This window comes from Lemur catta, chromosome 15, assembly GCF_020740605.2.
Source record: "Lemur catta isolate mLemCat1 chromosome 15, mLemCat1.pri, whole genome shotgun sequence".
Classification (NCBI taxonomy): Eukaryota; Metazoa; Chordata; class Mammalia; order Primates; family Lemuridae; genus Lemur; species Lemur catta.
In genome coordinates, this window is record NC_059142.1 from 607,083 (window position 1) to 622,283 (window position 15,201).

Genomic DNA, 15,201 nt, shown 5'->3' on the forward strand with positions numbered 1-15,201 from the left:
AAAAAAAATAGCAAATAAAATCTGCATTTGAGAAAAAGCATTAACAAGCTGAGATCAGCAATGAGACCAGCTTAGGGAACCCTGCCATTCAATTCCCAGCCACCCCAGAAATCTGGCTGGATTGTCTTTGTTTTTCATTTCATGAGTAACACATGCTGGTTTTAAAACTCCATAGTACTGGCCGGGCACAGTGGCCCACGCCTGTAATCCTAGCACTCTGGGAGGCCGAGGTGGGTAGATCGTTTGAGCTCAGGAGTTAGAGACCAGCCTGAGCAAGAGCGAGACCCCGTCTCTACTAAAAATAGAAAGAAATTATATGGACAACTAAAAATATATACAGAAAAAATTAGCTGGGCATAGTGGCGCATGCCTGTAGTCCCAGCTACTTGGGAGGCTGAGGCAGGAGGATTGCTTGAGCCCAGGAGTTTGAGGTTGCTGTGAGCTAGGCTGATGCCACAGCACTCTAGCCTGGGCAACAGAGCGAGACTCTGTCTCAAAGAAAAATAAATAAATAAATAAATAAAACTCCATAGTACTACACGTTGACCAAGATGATGTATTTGGCTTCAGAGAGCAGCTGGGCCCAGTGGGTCCATTTCTGGAAGACAGTATGTTGGACAGAGCTGAGCTCTCTGACTGTCAGAGCTAAGCCCCAGGGAACCAGCTGCTTTGTGAGGTGGTGAGAGTTCCGGCCCTGGAAGTGTGCAATCAGAAGGTGGAGGGGACACAGTGAGGGGATCCCCCATGACTTTGGGCTTGCCTGTTTCAATAGAAAGAAAGTTCCTATTTGTCACCTCTCCCTTAGAAATCTACCCTGCCAGAGCCCAGCTGTAGTTTTGTTACTTTTCATTGACACAAGTAATGAAAATCTCCAAGTAAAAATGAAAACATTACAAATAGAGCCAAAGTCCCCTTTGACTGTCACCCCCAGTCCTGATCCCCTTTTGGGGGGATCAGGTAGCCAGTGCCATGCATATGGATCATTTTAGACTTCTTATGCGTGGCATCCGTATATGCCTGATAATGGACAATGCAGAGGATCGTCTCTGTGTGTGTGAGATTCGCTGGTTGTGCTTCACTAAAAGGCATGATGCTGTAAGTATCATGTTATAAACTGCTTTTTTTCACCTGACGATCTGTCCTGACAAGTTTCCAGATCTTATTCTAACTGTGGCATAGATTCCTGGCTATGACCTATCAGACGTCTTCTATTGGATGGACGTTTACACTGTTTAAAGGTTGTTATCAACCTGATAGATGAAAATTAGCTTTTCATTGTTATACTGTATTTTTCTGATAATTGATGAGATTGAGCATTTTCTGCTTGCCGACCATGGACCATGGGCAGTTCTTCTCCTGCCCTGTGCACCGCCTGTTCTGGCAGCTTCCTGAACGCCTCCCTTCTCTCTGCTCCACCTACCGGATCCCTCTCATCTTTCAAAGGTTTCTTCCTAAACACCCACGGGATTTCTTTGGTTTTTAAATTTCTCTCACTCCAGCTTTGGCTGTTGCTGGACTTCCTATGCCTCAGGGGGTTTCAGAGGAGTTGGGAAGACATAGAAGTAAAGTTGCAGTCCAATGTAATAAGGCCTATAGCGTTAATCCTTGACATCATTTATTGAGAATTTGCTATGTGCCAAGAACTCGCTCTAAGCATAATTGTGTTAACTCATTTCATTCTCATAAAACCTGTGAGATAGGCAATGTTATTATACCCATTTTTCAGAAGAGAAAACGGAGGCACAGAGAAGTTAGCTAAATTGCCACCAAGGCCTCCCTCTGGTTTACGGCAGAGTCCAGATTCCAAGCCAGGCTGCCCAGCTCTGGGTTCAGCCTCTCCAGTGCTTTGAGAGCTGTAAGACAAGGCTGAGGAAGAACAGAGAATGAGCACCTGATTTGGGATGGGGCAGTCAGGGATGGCTTCCTGGAGGAGGTGACACGTCAGCTGAGCCTTGAGGAAGGACCAGGAGGCGCTGACCATGCAATGAAACAGGGTAGGGGTGTCCAGGAAGAGGGAAGGGCCTGAGTGAGGCTGGGCGGCCGCAGAGCTAGCTCGAAGCAGCCGGGCCGGGGGCAGAGAGCAGGCCCGAGGGGTGGGCAAGGGCCAGACCCAGAAGGGCCCGGGCCCGCACGGTCGGTACCTCGTGCCAAGGCCGGGCTTGGCCTCCCTGCTCGGACGCCCGCGCGGGCCCCAAGCCGAGGGCGCAGGCGCGGCCCAGCCTACAGGTGGCGGGGAAAACCCAGGAAGTGGCGCGGGCGCTGATCAGACGCGCTGACAATAAGTCCCGAGTGACGAGTGACAGCGGCCGGGCCAGGCCGGAGCCGTGTGAGTAGCGGGCGGGGGTGGGGGGGCGCCTTCCAGGGTGGGGGCCCCGGGGCCGGGGTCGCGCGGGCGGGGACCAACCCGGGACCACGCCGCCCTGCCCCGTTTGCCCCCGCCACCCCGTCGCATCATTTTGGAGCTGATCCCAAACACTCCGTTGTTTGATCTGTAAATACCTCAGATCTATCTCCTAAAAACGAAAACGCAAAAAACCCCAAACCAACCCCAAACTAACCATCATGCCGTTACCGCCCCCGGAAAGAATAATTCCTGAGCATGGCAAAGTCGCCAGTGTCCGGACCTCCCCGACCTGCCAGCGTCTGCTCGGGTGGTTCGCACCGGGGGCCAGCCAGGCCGCGGGCGACCTTTGCTTTTATGTTTTAGTCCAGAACAGCTCCCGCCGGCCTCTTTGTTTGTTTCTAACTTACTGTTTGTTTGTGGAGGAAGCAAACCCTGTGGAATTTTTATCAGGGCCGGTTTCAAAAGCTTTATGAAAGGGTTCCAGGCCCCTGGCTGTGCAGACGAGCCGGGCCCTGCTGCACGGGCCTCCCTGCCGCCCTGCCCCACGCAGGCCATCAGGCTCTTCTCTGATCCTGCTTTGCGTGCAGCGACCGTGGCCCCAGACTCACGCCCAGGCAAGGGCTCGAATGCACAAAGTTTCTGAGGGAGTTGGACAAGGCAGTGACCAGAGGCCACCTTGACACAGGATGAAACTGCCCAGAGCCCTGGGCCCATGAGTCGGGAACCAGCCGGGATTGTGAGCTGGTGCTGCAGAGCCAGGCCTGGCCCGGAAGTCAGGAGTTCCAGCTCCCACGGGTCGCAGACTCACTCTGTGACTTTGGACAAGCCCTTTCTTCTCAGCTGCAAAATGAAGACCATCTGTCCCACCAAATGTCCCTCAGAAACACAAAAGTGCTTTCAACCTGCCAGACCCCATCTTAAAGAGTCCCAAACAAAGGCTCTGTGAAGGCCTGCAATTAAAGAAAACACTTTGCCTTTCTTTAACCCAGCATTTTTCAAACCAATTTGACCACAGAGGCCTTTCTTGGTGCAGCACCTGTCAGCCAGCCAAGCGTGTGAGGAAGCGCAAGCTCTAAGAATCATCCCCCCTCTGCTGCTCTCTGCTCTCAGGTCTGCAGCCTGCATCTGAGCCCTGCAGCAGCTGCGGGTGTGAGCCCAGCCTGCAGATCCAGGGTGCGAGAGGAGTTCTTCCTTTCTTCCCTGTCCACCAGTGGAGCTGCTTTCTCAAGCTTCTATTCTGCTGGCCTGGTGTCAATCTTGGGGTCTTCCTGTCTCTCTTTAGGGTTGGATGGTGGTGCTGGGATTTTATGTGGGCCCAGATGGTGGGAGAGGAGAGGGAGCAGAGACTGCACCCTCTGGTCAGTTAGGTGTCTGCCGTCTGGCCAGCTGGGTGCCATCGCCCAGCAGGTCCAGTGGCTTTGGCGGCTTCCAGGTGGTGAATGGGGTCTTAGAACCTCTCCAAGCCTGCCCTTGTCCCATAGAACAAGGCACACACAGTGCAGTGGGGTGGGTAGTGACTCCCTCCCTCTCCCCTCCCCCACCCAAAGGAGGGAAGAACTGGGGGTCTCTTTTTAATTTGGTTTGATCCTTTGCTTTTAAATTTACTTTTGAAGAGACAGTATAACCACATGGTTTGAAACCCAGAAAGTATAGGAAGATATATGATAGAGAACCTTCCTTCCCTGCTGTCTGCCTGTGCCCAGTGCCTGCCTCCCCGAGGGCAAGTGGCTTGATCATGGTATAATTTACATGCCATAAATTCACCCATTTAAAGTGTACAATGCGGTGTTTTTAGTATAGTTACAACATTGTGCAACCTTGGCACATAATCTAATTTGAGAACATTTTGATCATCCCAGAAAGAAAGCTTGTCTGTCTTCACTCCTCCCCAGCCTGAGCCCAGGGCTACCACTGACCTACCTCTGTTTCTGTGGGTTTGCATATTTGGGACATTTTGCATCCATGGAATCCTACCGTATATACTAGCTTCTTCCACTCAGCATAATGTTTTCAAGGGTCATCCATGCTATAGCATGTGTGTGTACTTCATTTTTATAGCCAAATGATATTCCATTTTTATGGATATATCACATTTGGTTTATCTGTTCATCAGCTGATAGACACTTAGATTGCTTCTACCTTTTGGCTTCTTTTGTGTACATGTTTTGGGTGGACATGTTTTCTTTTCCCTTGGGTAGATAGATACCTAGGAATAGAATTGCTGGGTCATATGGTAATTCCATCTTTAATATTTTAAGGAACTGGCCGGGCGGTGGCTCACACCTGTAATCCCAGCACTCTGGGAGGCCGAGGCGGGAGAATCTTTTGAGCTCAGGAGTTTGAGACCAGCCTGAGCAAGAGCGAGACCTTGTCTCTACTAAAAAAATAGAAAGAAATTAACTGGACAACTAAAAATATATAGAAAAATTAGCCAGGCATAGTGGCGCATGCCTGTAGTCCCAGCTACTCGGGAGGCTGAGGCAGTAGGATCGCTTGAGCCCAAGAGTTTGAGGTTGCTGTGAGCTAGGCTGATGCCACAGCACTCTAGCCGGGGCAACAGAGTGAGACTGTCTCAAAAAAAAAAAAAAAAAAAAGAAAGAAAGAAAAAAATTAGTCAGGCCTGGTGGCGCATGCCTGTAGTCCCAGCTACTCAGGAGGCTGAGGCAGAAGGATCGCTTGAGCCCAGGAGTCTGAGGTTGCTGTGAGCTAGGCTGACACCACGACACTCTAGCCTGGGCAACAGAGCAACACTCTGTCTCAAAAAAAAAAAAAAATAGAAAAGAAAAAAAAAAGGAACTGCCAAACTGTTTTCCAAAGGGGCTGCACCATTCCATAATCTCGTTTAGTGCATGAGGGTTCCCGTTTTTCCACATGCTCTCCAGCACTTGCCATTGTCCATCTTTCTCGTGATAGCTATCCTAGTGGGTGTGCAGTGGTATCTCAGTGGGGTTTGGGTTTGCATTTCCCTAATGACAAATGATTTTGGACATCTTTTCATGTGTCATTCATCTATCTTTTTGACATTTAGGTCTGTGATCCATTTCGAGTTAATTTTTTGTGTGTGGTGTGAGATAGGGATCCAAATTCATTCTTTTGTATGTGGATGTCCAGTTGACCCAGCACCATTTGTTGTAAAGACTACTCTTTCTCCCTTGAATTGTCTTGGTACTCTTGTTGAAAATCAATTGATCATAAATGGTAGGCTTTATTTTTGGACTCTGAATTCTATTCTTTGATCTATGTCTGTCTTTAGGCCAGTACCACACTGTTGTGATTACTGTTGCTTTGTAGTAAGTTTTGAAGTTGGGAAGTACGAGTCCTCCAACTATGTTTTTCTTTTTCAAGATTATTTTGGCTTTTCTGGGTTTCTTGCATTTCCGTATGAATTTTAGGATCAGCTTGTGAAATTCTGCAGGAAGGCCAGCTGGGAGTTTGATTGGGATTGCACTGAATCTGTGGAACAATTTAGGCAGTATTGTCATCTCAACAATATTAAGCCTTTTAACCCATGAATATGGGATGTCTTTCTATTTATTTAAATCTTCTTTAATTTCTTTCAGCAATGTTTTGTAGTTTTTAATGTATAAGTCTTGCATTTCTTTCCTTAAATTTCTTCCTGGATATTTTATTGAAAACATTTTTAATTTTTTGCAGAATTTCTTTATGCATATACCAACACTTGCAGATGTGGATTAGAACTTTTCCCCATTTGTGGGGGTGGGGAGGAACCAAGAGCCATAATGTTATGTATCTTGTTTTGTTTTATTTTTGTTTTTTCATTTACTATATCTTGGAATTCTTTCCGTATATAAAGAGCTTCCTCATTCTTTTTTTTCTTTATAGCTGCGTAATGGTCTAGTGTATAAACGTATTGTAATTTACCCAGTCAGTTCCCTACTGATGGACATTTGGGGTACTTTCCTTCTGCTATTGCAAACATTGTTGCAATTAATTTATCACTTCACGCTGCATGATAAATCGCAGAGTTTGGTCTCTGGGTCAATGGGTAAATACATCAGTAGTTTTGACAAATGTTGCCAAATTGCCTTTCATGAGGTCGTCCCTGTTTGCTCTCCTTCCATAATGAACAAGAATGCCACTTGCCTCATGACTTTGCCAATACAAGGGATTATTAAACTTTTGGATTTTTAACGGTCTATAAGGGGGAAGAGTGTATCAGTGTGGTTTGAATTTGCCTATCTCTGTGAGCCAGACCAGCATCTTTATGTCATGTCTCCCTATCTGTGAACTGTCTGTTCTTGACATTCGCTGATTTTTCTATTGCGTAGCTGGTCTTTGTTTACCGTTTAGGTATGAGCTACAAATATTTTGTTCTCGTTTTTTCATATGTCTTTGGACTTTCCTTAAGGTGTTTATTGCCATGAAGATTTTTTGTTTGCTTGTCAGTTTGTTTTGTGCATTCTATTTCATCAGTCTTTTATGGATTTTAGATTTGGGGTCATAGTTAGAAAGGCCTTTCATATTCCAAGGTTGTAAAGCAATTATCACATGGTTTCTTCTCTATAAGTTTTTACATTTTTCTTATTTTCACATTTAAATCTTTGTGGTTTTTTTTGATCTGAGGGAAATTATTTTCCATGCTTGTTTCTGGCCCAGTCGCTCTGTGCCAAGCATCCTTTCTCCCAAGTTTTGAAAGCAGAAGCCGGGACGTGGGCTTCCCCTCCTCCCACAGGACACGCCTGGTCCTCCCTGGAGGAAATGCAGGCAGGGCCCAGGGGCTGCTAATAAAACTCAAATATTACCCCTCCCCAGCTGTCTGTTAACACGCATGAGAACGCAGCTTACTTTTCATTTCACAAGTCTTTACTGAGGACAACTGTATGCAAGGAATCCAGTCATTTATGAGCATTTTTTGAGCACCTGCTGTGTGTCTGGTATTATCAAAGGTGCTGGATTCAGAGACGAAGGAGACAGTAGAAGGAGGCAGACTGGCTGCGCCCCACAATGTCAAGTTACCAACAAGAAATAGTACCTGGTGGTGGGTGCCACAAATTCAGGTTCTGGGAGAGCAGTTCCCAGGCCTGGAGCACTCCCTTGATGCTACTGGCATTATTAATAATTATCATTGATATTATGATTGTTTTACATTATTATGAAATGATCATTAACCCATTATGTTTCATACCATTTATATCAGAATAATAATGGCCAATAGCAACAGCTGTGTCTCGGGCCAGCTGCATCTTGTCATGTACACATGTAAGAGGCTCTGCAATAGAAAGCCTAGACTCCCCACTTTACAGCTGAGGACACCCAAGGCTTAGCGCCACCCAGGCCTTGCCCGGTGAGTCGGCCGTGCTTCCCGGCCACAGCACTTCGCTCCCACACACGCTCTGTCGTTGAACTGTGGCAAATCGGTTTTCAAACTGAGCTGACAGGTGGCAAAAACTACGGTGGCCGCCCCCATTTCACACAAAGAAAACTGAGAAAGCCACTTGACTCTGTCTCTGATGAAGTTCTTCTGACTTTAGATCCGGCGTGGGGACGGAGCTCTCAGCCCCGAGTGCCTCCGAGGCTTGGTTCTGGGTGGGCTGGAGCCGGCAGGGGTAGAGCTTAGAGCTGTTTTCAGCAGTTCAGAGTAGCCCGGAGAGAAATCATGTACAGCTAACAGAAATGAAAAGTTCTCTCCTCCGCCCTGTTCGTTGCGATGAACAAAAGCAAGCTTGTGGGGTGAGCATCTGCTCTCATGCCTGTCGCCCGGGTTTCCACGCACCCCCTTTCTTCACGCTAGGACCCTCTCCTGGCCACCCTCGCCCCTTGACAGCCCAGCTCGCAGCTCCAGCCCAAGTTTGTAATCAGTGTTTGCTTGAAATGTGGGATGAGAAACTCATGCACGTGGCCACAGTCAGGGCTTGGTGGGACGATGCTGGCACGCAGAAGTGGCCGTGGCGCCTCTGCTGCTTGTCTCACGCTGGATACCTCGGATAAGTGGAATCAGACAATATTTGTCCCTACGTGATTAGCTTATTTCGCTTAGCATAATGTCTTCAAAGTTCATCCCTGTTGTAGCATGTATCAGTTCTTTGTTCATTTTAATAACTGAATTATATTCCATTGTGAACGTAGAATACATTTTGTTCATCCATTCATGCATTGATGAACCATTGGGCTGTTTCCGCCACTTGCCTGTTGTGAGCAATGCTGCTGTGAATGTTGGCACACAAGTGTCTGTCTGAGTGCCTGCTTCCAGCTCCTTTGGACACATACCTAGGAGTGGAATTACTGGCTTACATAGTCATTTTATATTCAAGGAACCGCCAAACTCTTCACAGTGACTACATTGCTGTACATTCCCATGAGTTATGTATGAGAGTTCCAATTTCCCCACATCACTAATACTTGTTATTTTCTAATTTTTTGATAATAGCCATCCTAATGGATATGAATGGATATCCTTTTTTTTTTTTTTTTTTTTTTTTGAGACAGAGTCTCGCTCTGTTGCCCGGGCTAGAGTGCCGTGGTGTCAGCCTAGCTCACAGCAACCTCAGACTCCTGGGCTCAAGCGATCCTCCTGCCTCAGCCTCCCAGGTAGCTGGGACTACAGGCATGTGCCACCATGCCCGGCCAATTTTTTTCTATATATATTTTTAGCTGTCCAGATCATTTCTTTCTATTTTTAGTAGAGATGGGGTCTTGCTCTTGCTCAGGCTGGTCTCGAACTCCAGACCTCAAACGATCCTCCCACCTCAGCCTCCCAGAGTGCTAGGATTACAGGTGTGAGCCACCACGCCTAGCCTTGAATGGATATCTTATTGTGGTTTAAATTTTCATTTCCCTAATGACTGATGAGGTTGAGCATCTTTTCACATGCTTATGGACTATTTGTGTATCTTATTTGGAGAAATGTTGATTCAAGTCTTTTGCCCAGTTTTGACTTGAGTTAATTTTTATTGTTGAGTTTTAGGCACTCTTTGTATATTCTGGATATCAATCCCTTGTTAGATATATGATTTGCAAATATTTGCTCCCATTCTGTGAGTTGTCTTTTTACTCTCTCAGTAGTATCCTTTGATGCACAAAAATTTTTAATTTTGCTGAAATCCAATTTATCTAATTTTTTCTTTTGTTGCTTATGCCTTTGGTGCTATAGCCAAAGTGTCATTGCCAAATTCAGTGCATGAAGATTTTCTGCTATGTTTTTTTCTAAAAGTTTTATAGTTTTAGCCCTTACTTTGGGCTAAAATCCATTTTGGGTTAATTTTTGTATATGGCATTAGGTAAGAGTTCACCTTCATTCTTCATATGTGGATATCCAATTTTCCCAGCATTGTTTGTTTAAAAGACTGTCCTTTCCCAATCAAATGGAATTTTTAGGGTTTTCTACATATAAGATTGTGTTTTCTGTGAGTAGATAATCGTATGTCCTCCTTTCCAATTTGGATACCCCTATTTCTTTTTCTTTTTCTTGCCTAAGTGCTCTGGCTAGTACTTCCAGTGCTGTGTTGAATAGAAGCACTGAGAGTATGCATCCTCGTCTTGTTCCTGTTCTTAGGGGAAAGCTTTCAATCTTCTACTATTGAACATGCTGTTAGCTACGGGATTTTTAAATATGGCCTTTATCATGTTGAGGATATTACTTTCTTTTCCTAGTTTATTGAGTATTTTTATCATGAAAAACTGTTGGATTGTGTCAAATGCTTTTTCTGCATCAATTGAGATGAGCATGTACTTTTTTCCTTCATTCTCCTTTTTTTTTTTTTTTGAGATAGGGTCTCACTATGTTGTCCAGGCTGGTCTCAAACTCCTGGGCTCAAGCAATTCTCCCACCTCAGCCTCCCAAGTAGCTGAGACAACAGGCGTGTACCACCATTATATATTCCTTTAATATAGTGCATTGTATTGCTTGACTTTTATATATTGAACCATCATTGCACTCTAGGAATAAATCCCACTTGGTTATAGTAAATAATCCTTTTACTATCATATTGGATTCAATTTGCTAATATTTTGTTGAGTGTTGAGGATTTTTGCATCTATATTCATCAGGCATATTGGTCTGTAATTTTCTTTTCTTGTGATGTCTTTATTGGGCTTTGGTATCAGTGTAATGCTGACATCAAATACTGAGTTAGGACGTGTTCCCTACTTTTTGTTTTTTTGCAAAAGTTTTGAGAAGGATTAGTGTTAATTCTCTTGTAAATGTTTTGGTAGAGCTCACCAATGAAGCCATGTAGTTCTAGGCTTTTTGTTGGGAGGTTGCTGATTACTTATTCAATCATCTTACTAGTTATAGGTCTGTTCAAATTTTCTATTTCTGCTTGTGTCAATTCTGGTAGAGTGTGTGTTTCTAGGAATATGTCCATTTTATCTTAAGTTATCCAGTTTGTTGATGTATAATTGTTCACAGCATTCTCTTAGAATCCTTTTTATTTCTGAAAATAAGTAGTAATTCCCTCAGTTTCATTTCTGATGTTAATAATTTGAGTCCTCTGTTTTTTCCTTAGTCAGTCTAGATAAAGCTTTGTCAATTTTGTTAATCTTTTCAAAGGACCAACTTTTGGTTTTGTTGATTTTCTCTATAATTTTTCTCTTCCCTATTTTATTTATCTCTGCTTTGATCTTTATTATTTTTCCCCTTCTGCTAGTTTTGGGTTTAGTTTGCTTTTATTTTTCTATGTCCTCAAGGTGTGTAATTAGGTTATGATTCAAGAATTCCTTCTTTTCCAGCATATGCATTTACATAAATTTCCCTCTTAGAATTGCTTTTGTTGTATCCCATAACTTTTGACATGTTGTCTTTTCATTTTCATTTGTCTCAAGACATTTTCTAATTTCCCTTATCATTTCTTCTTCTTCTTCTTCTTTTTTTTTTTTTTTGAGACAGAGTCTCACTCTGTTGCCCGGGCTAGAGTGCCATGGCATCAGCCTAGCTCACAGCAACCTCAAACTCCTGGGCTTAAGCGATCCTACTGTCTCAGCCTCCCGAGTAGCTGGGACTACAGGCATGTGCCACTGTGTCGGCTAATTTTTTCTATATATTTTTAGTTGTCCGATTAATTTCTTTCTATTTTTAGTAGAGATGGGGTCTTGCTCTTGCTCAGGCTGGTCTCGAGCTCCTGACCTTGAGCGATCCTCCTGCCTCAGCCTCCCAGAGTGCTAGGATTACAGGCGTGAGCCACCACACCCGGCCCATTTCTTCTTTGATTGGTTGTTAAAGAATGTGTTGTTTAATTTCCACACACTTGTGAAATTTCCAGTTTTCCTTCTGTTACTGATTTCTAGTTTTGTACCATTGTGATCAGAAAAGATACTTTGAATTATTTTAATCTTTTTATTTATTAAGGCTCATTTCATGGCCTAATAGATGGTCTATCCTGGAGAATGTTCGTGTGCACTTGAGAAGAATGTATTCTGCTGTTGTTGGGTGGAGCGTTCTATTATGTCTGTTAGGTCTAATTGGTTTGTAGTTCGAATCCACTATTTTCTTATTGATCTTTCTGGTTGTTCTTTTATTGAACTGGGGTATTGAAGTATCCCGATATTAGTGTAGAACAATCTATTTCTCCCTTCAATTCTGTAAGTTTTTGTTTCATATATTTTGGGACTCTGTCGTTAGGTGTGTATATGTTACTAATCATTCTGTCTACTGGCTGTTTCCTCTGTATCGTTCTATAGTGACCTCGTTTGTCTCTTTAACCTTTTTTGATTTAGTCTATTTTGTCTGATAATATTATAGCTGTCCTAGCTCTCTTTCGCTTACTATTTGCATGAAATATCTTTTTTCCATCCTTTTACTTTTAACCTTTGTGTCCTTTGATCTAAAGTAAGTCTCTTGGTCAGGCGCGGTGGCTCATGCCTGTAATCCCAGCACTCTGGGAGGCCGAGGCAGGAGGATCACTTGAGGGCAGGAGTTTAAGACCAGCCTGAGCAAGAGCGAGATCCTGTCTCTATTAAAAAATAGCAAAATTAGCTGGGCATGGTGGCACACCCCTGTAGTCCCAGCTACTCGGGAGTCCGTGGCAAAAGGATCACTTGAGCCCAGGAGTTTGAGGCTGCAGTGAGCTATGATCACACCACTGCACTCTAGCCCAGGCAACAGAGCGAGACCCTGTCTCAAAAAAGAAAAAGAAAAAGAAAAAAAGAATAAAGCAAGTGTCTTATAGATACCATATAGATAATCCTGTGGGTTTTTTTGTTTATCCAATCTGCCAGTTTCTGCTTTTTAATAGCAGAGCTTAGTTCATTTACATTTAATATTATTACTAATAAAGATTTACTTCTGGTATTTATTTATTTGTTTTCTGTATGTCTTATATGTTTTTGGTTCTTCAATTCCTCCATTTTTGCATTTAGTTGATTTTTTTAGGTAGTATATCATTTTGAGTCCCCTTTTCTTTTCTTTTATGTATATTTTTTAGTTATTTTCTTATTGGTTATCTTGGAGATTACAATTGACATCTTAAATTTACAACACCTGAGTTTGAATAATACCAACTTAGTTTCAATAGGATACAAAAACTCTGCTCCTATACATCTGTGTCCCTTCCCCTTTATATTGTTACTGTTGCATATTACATCTTTGTGCATGGTAAGACCATTAACGTAGGTTTGTAATCATTGTTTTATGGATTGCCTATTAAATCATATAGGAAAAACCAGGAGTTACAAACCATACCAAAAATATGACAATTCTGGCTTTTATATTTTCTTAAATAGTTACCTTTACCAATGTTTTAAATTTTTCCTGATGGCTTTAAGGTACTGTCTAGTACAGTTTCATTTCAGTCTGAAAGATCCCGTTTAAGCATTTCTCATAGGGCGGATTTACCGCTAATGCACTCCTCAGAATTTATCTGGAAATGCCTTACTTTGTCCTTCATTACTGAAAGATAGTTTTGCAGTGTATACAATTCCTGTTTGATTGTTTGTTTTCTATAAGGACTTTAAGTATATCATCCTACTACATTTTGGCCCCTTTACTGAGGGTCCCTTGCGCCTGACAAGTTGCTGCTCTCTTGCTGCTTTCACAGTTCCCTCTTTGTTCTTGGGTTTCCATGGTTTTATTGTAATATGTCGTGGTGCAGATTTCTTTGAACTTTTCCTGCTTGGAGTTTGTCAGGCTTTTTGAATGTATATATTGGCATGTTTCCCTTAGATTTGGGAAATTTTGGAAATTATTTCTTCAAACATTTTTTCTGTCCTTTTCATTCTTCTCCTTCTGGAACTCCTCTGAGTACATATTGGTACATTTGGTGGGGTCCTGTGGGTCCCTCAGGCTCTGTTCAATTTTCCTGAATCTTTTTAAATTTTCGCCCCACATTTATTTTAATTGTCTTTTAAGTTCACTGATCCTTTATTTTGCTTACTTAAATTTGCTGACAGATTCCTTCAGTGAGTTTTTCATTTTAGTTACTGGATATTTCAGTTCCAGAATGAGTTTGGTTCCTTTAAGAAAAAATAGGCTATTTTTAGAGCAATTTTAGGGTCACAGAAAAATTGAGCAAAAGCACAGAATTCCCAGATAGCCCTGCCCTCCCACCATCAACATCCCCCACCAGAGGGTATAGTTGTTACAATCAATGAACCTGCACTGACACATCGTTGTCACCCGAAGTGCATAGTTGACGCTGGAGTTCACTCTTGGTGCTGTTCATGCTATGGGTTTGGACCAATGTATGTTGAAATGTGTCCACGAATGTATCATACAGAGTGGTTTCCCTGCCATAAAAATCCTCTGTGCTCTGCCTGTTCATCCCTCCCTTCCCATAACCTCTGGTCACCACGGATCTTTTTATTATTTCCCTAGTTTTGACTTTTCCAGAATGTCAGAGAGTTGGAATCATACAGCAGGCTTTAGCTTTGTTTCTCTCACTTAGTAATACACATTTCAGGTCACTCCATGTCTTCTCATGGCTTGAGAGCTCATTATTTTTAACATCGAATAATATTCTTTTGTTTGTATATACCACAATTTATTTATACATTCACCTACCAAATGATATTTTTGGGTTTTTTAAATTCTTTTTAAATTTTTAGATTTATTTTTATTTTTGTAAACTTTTTTTGTTGTTGTTTCCTGAGACAGTGTCTCACTCTGTCACCCAGGCTGGAGTGCAGTGGCATCATCACAGCTCACTGCATCCTCAAAGTCCTGAGCTCAGCTGAGTCCTGCCTCAGCCTCCTGAGTAGCTGGGACTACAGGTGGCCATTGCCACGCCCACTAATTTTTTCTGTTTGTTTGTTTGTAGAGATGGGGTCTTGCTACGTTGCTCAGGCTGGTCTCAAGCGATCCTCCTGCCTTGGCCTCCGCAAGTGCAGGGATTACAGTCATGCGCCATTGTGCCCAGCCTGAAGGACATTTTTGTTGCTTCCAAGTTTTGGTTCCTTTTTTACAACTTCCATCTCTTTATTCATATTCTCATTTTGTTCATACACTATTTTCCTGATTTCCTTTTGTTCTTCGTCTATGGTTTCCTTTAGTTCACTGAACATATTTAAGATAAGTCTTTTCTTTTTTTTACTTTTTTTTTTGACAAATCTTGATTTAACATCTTTGACTAATAATTCCAATGTGTAGGCTTAGAAATGGTTTCTGTCACATTCTTTATTTCCCATGAATGTGCCACAGTTGCTGCTTCTTTGTATATTCTGTAATTTTTTTTTGAGTCCTGGCCATGTTGAGTGTTGTGTCGGGGTGACTCTGGAGGTCGCATTCTACTGCCCTTCAGGGATCGCTGCATCTCGCTGGCTAAGGCCTGGAGCCATCTCTTTATGACTTTTCCAAACTTTTATTTTTAAACTTTAATTTTTTTCCAAATTTTATTCTTATTTTTGCACAGTATATATTTCTTGTGTGTGGTCACTAAAGTTTCTGTTCTTTTGTCTCTGCAGTCAGC

At 43.0% G+C, this 15,201-nt stretch overlaps 1 protein-coding gene across 1 annotated transcript in view; it reads left to right on the plus strand.

Moving 5' to 3' along the window:
* Positions 1-1,333: 1,333 nt before the first annotated feature.
* The window catches only part of TNFRSF13B (TNF receptor superfamily member 13B), a 29,826-nt gene continuing 15,958 nt past the window's right edge, over positions 1,334-15,201 (plus strand). The window contains exons 1-3 of the mRNA XM_045525192.1: positions 1,334-1,443; positions 1,794-1,855; positions 2,153-2,326. Of these exons, the coding sequence (XP_045381148.1) occupies positions 1,334-1,443; positions 1,794-1,855; positions 2,153-2,326 (346 nt within the window). The remainder of the gene's footprint in view (positions 1,444-1,793; positions 1,856-2,152; positions 2,327-15,201) is intronic.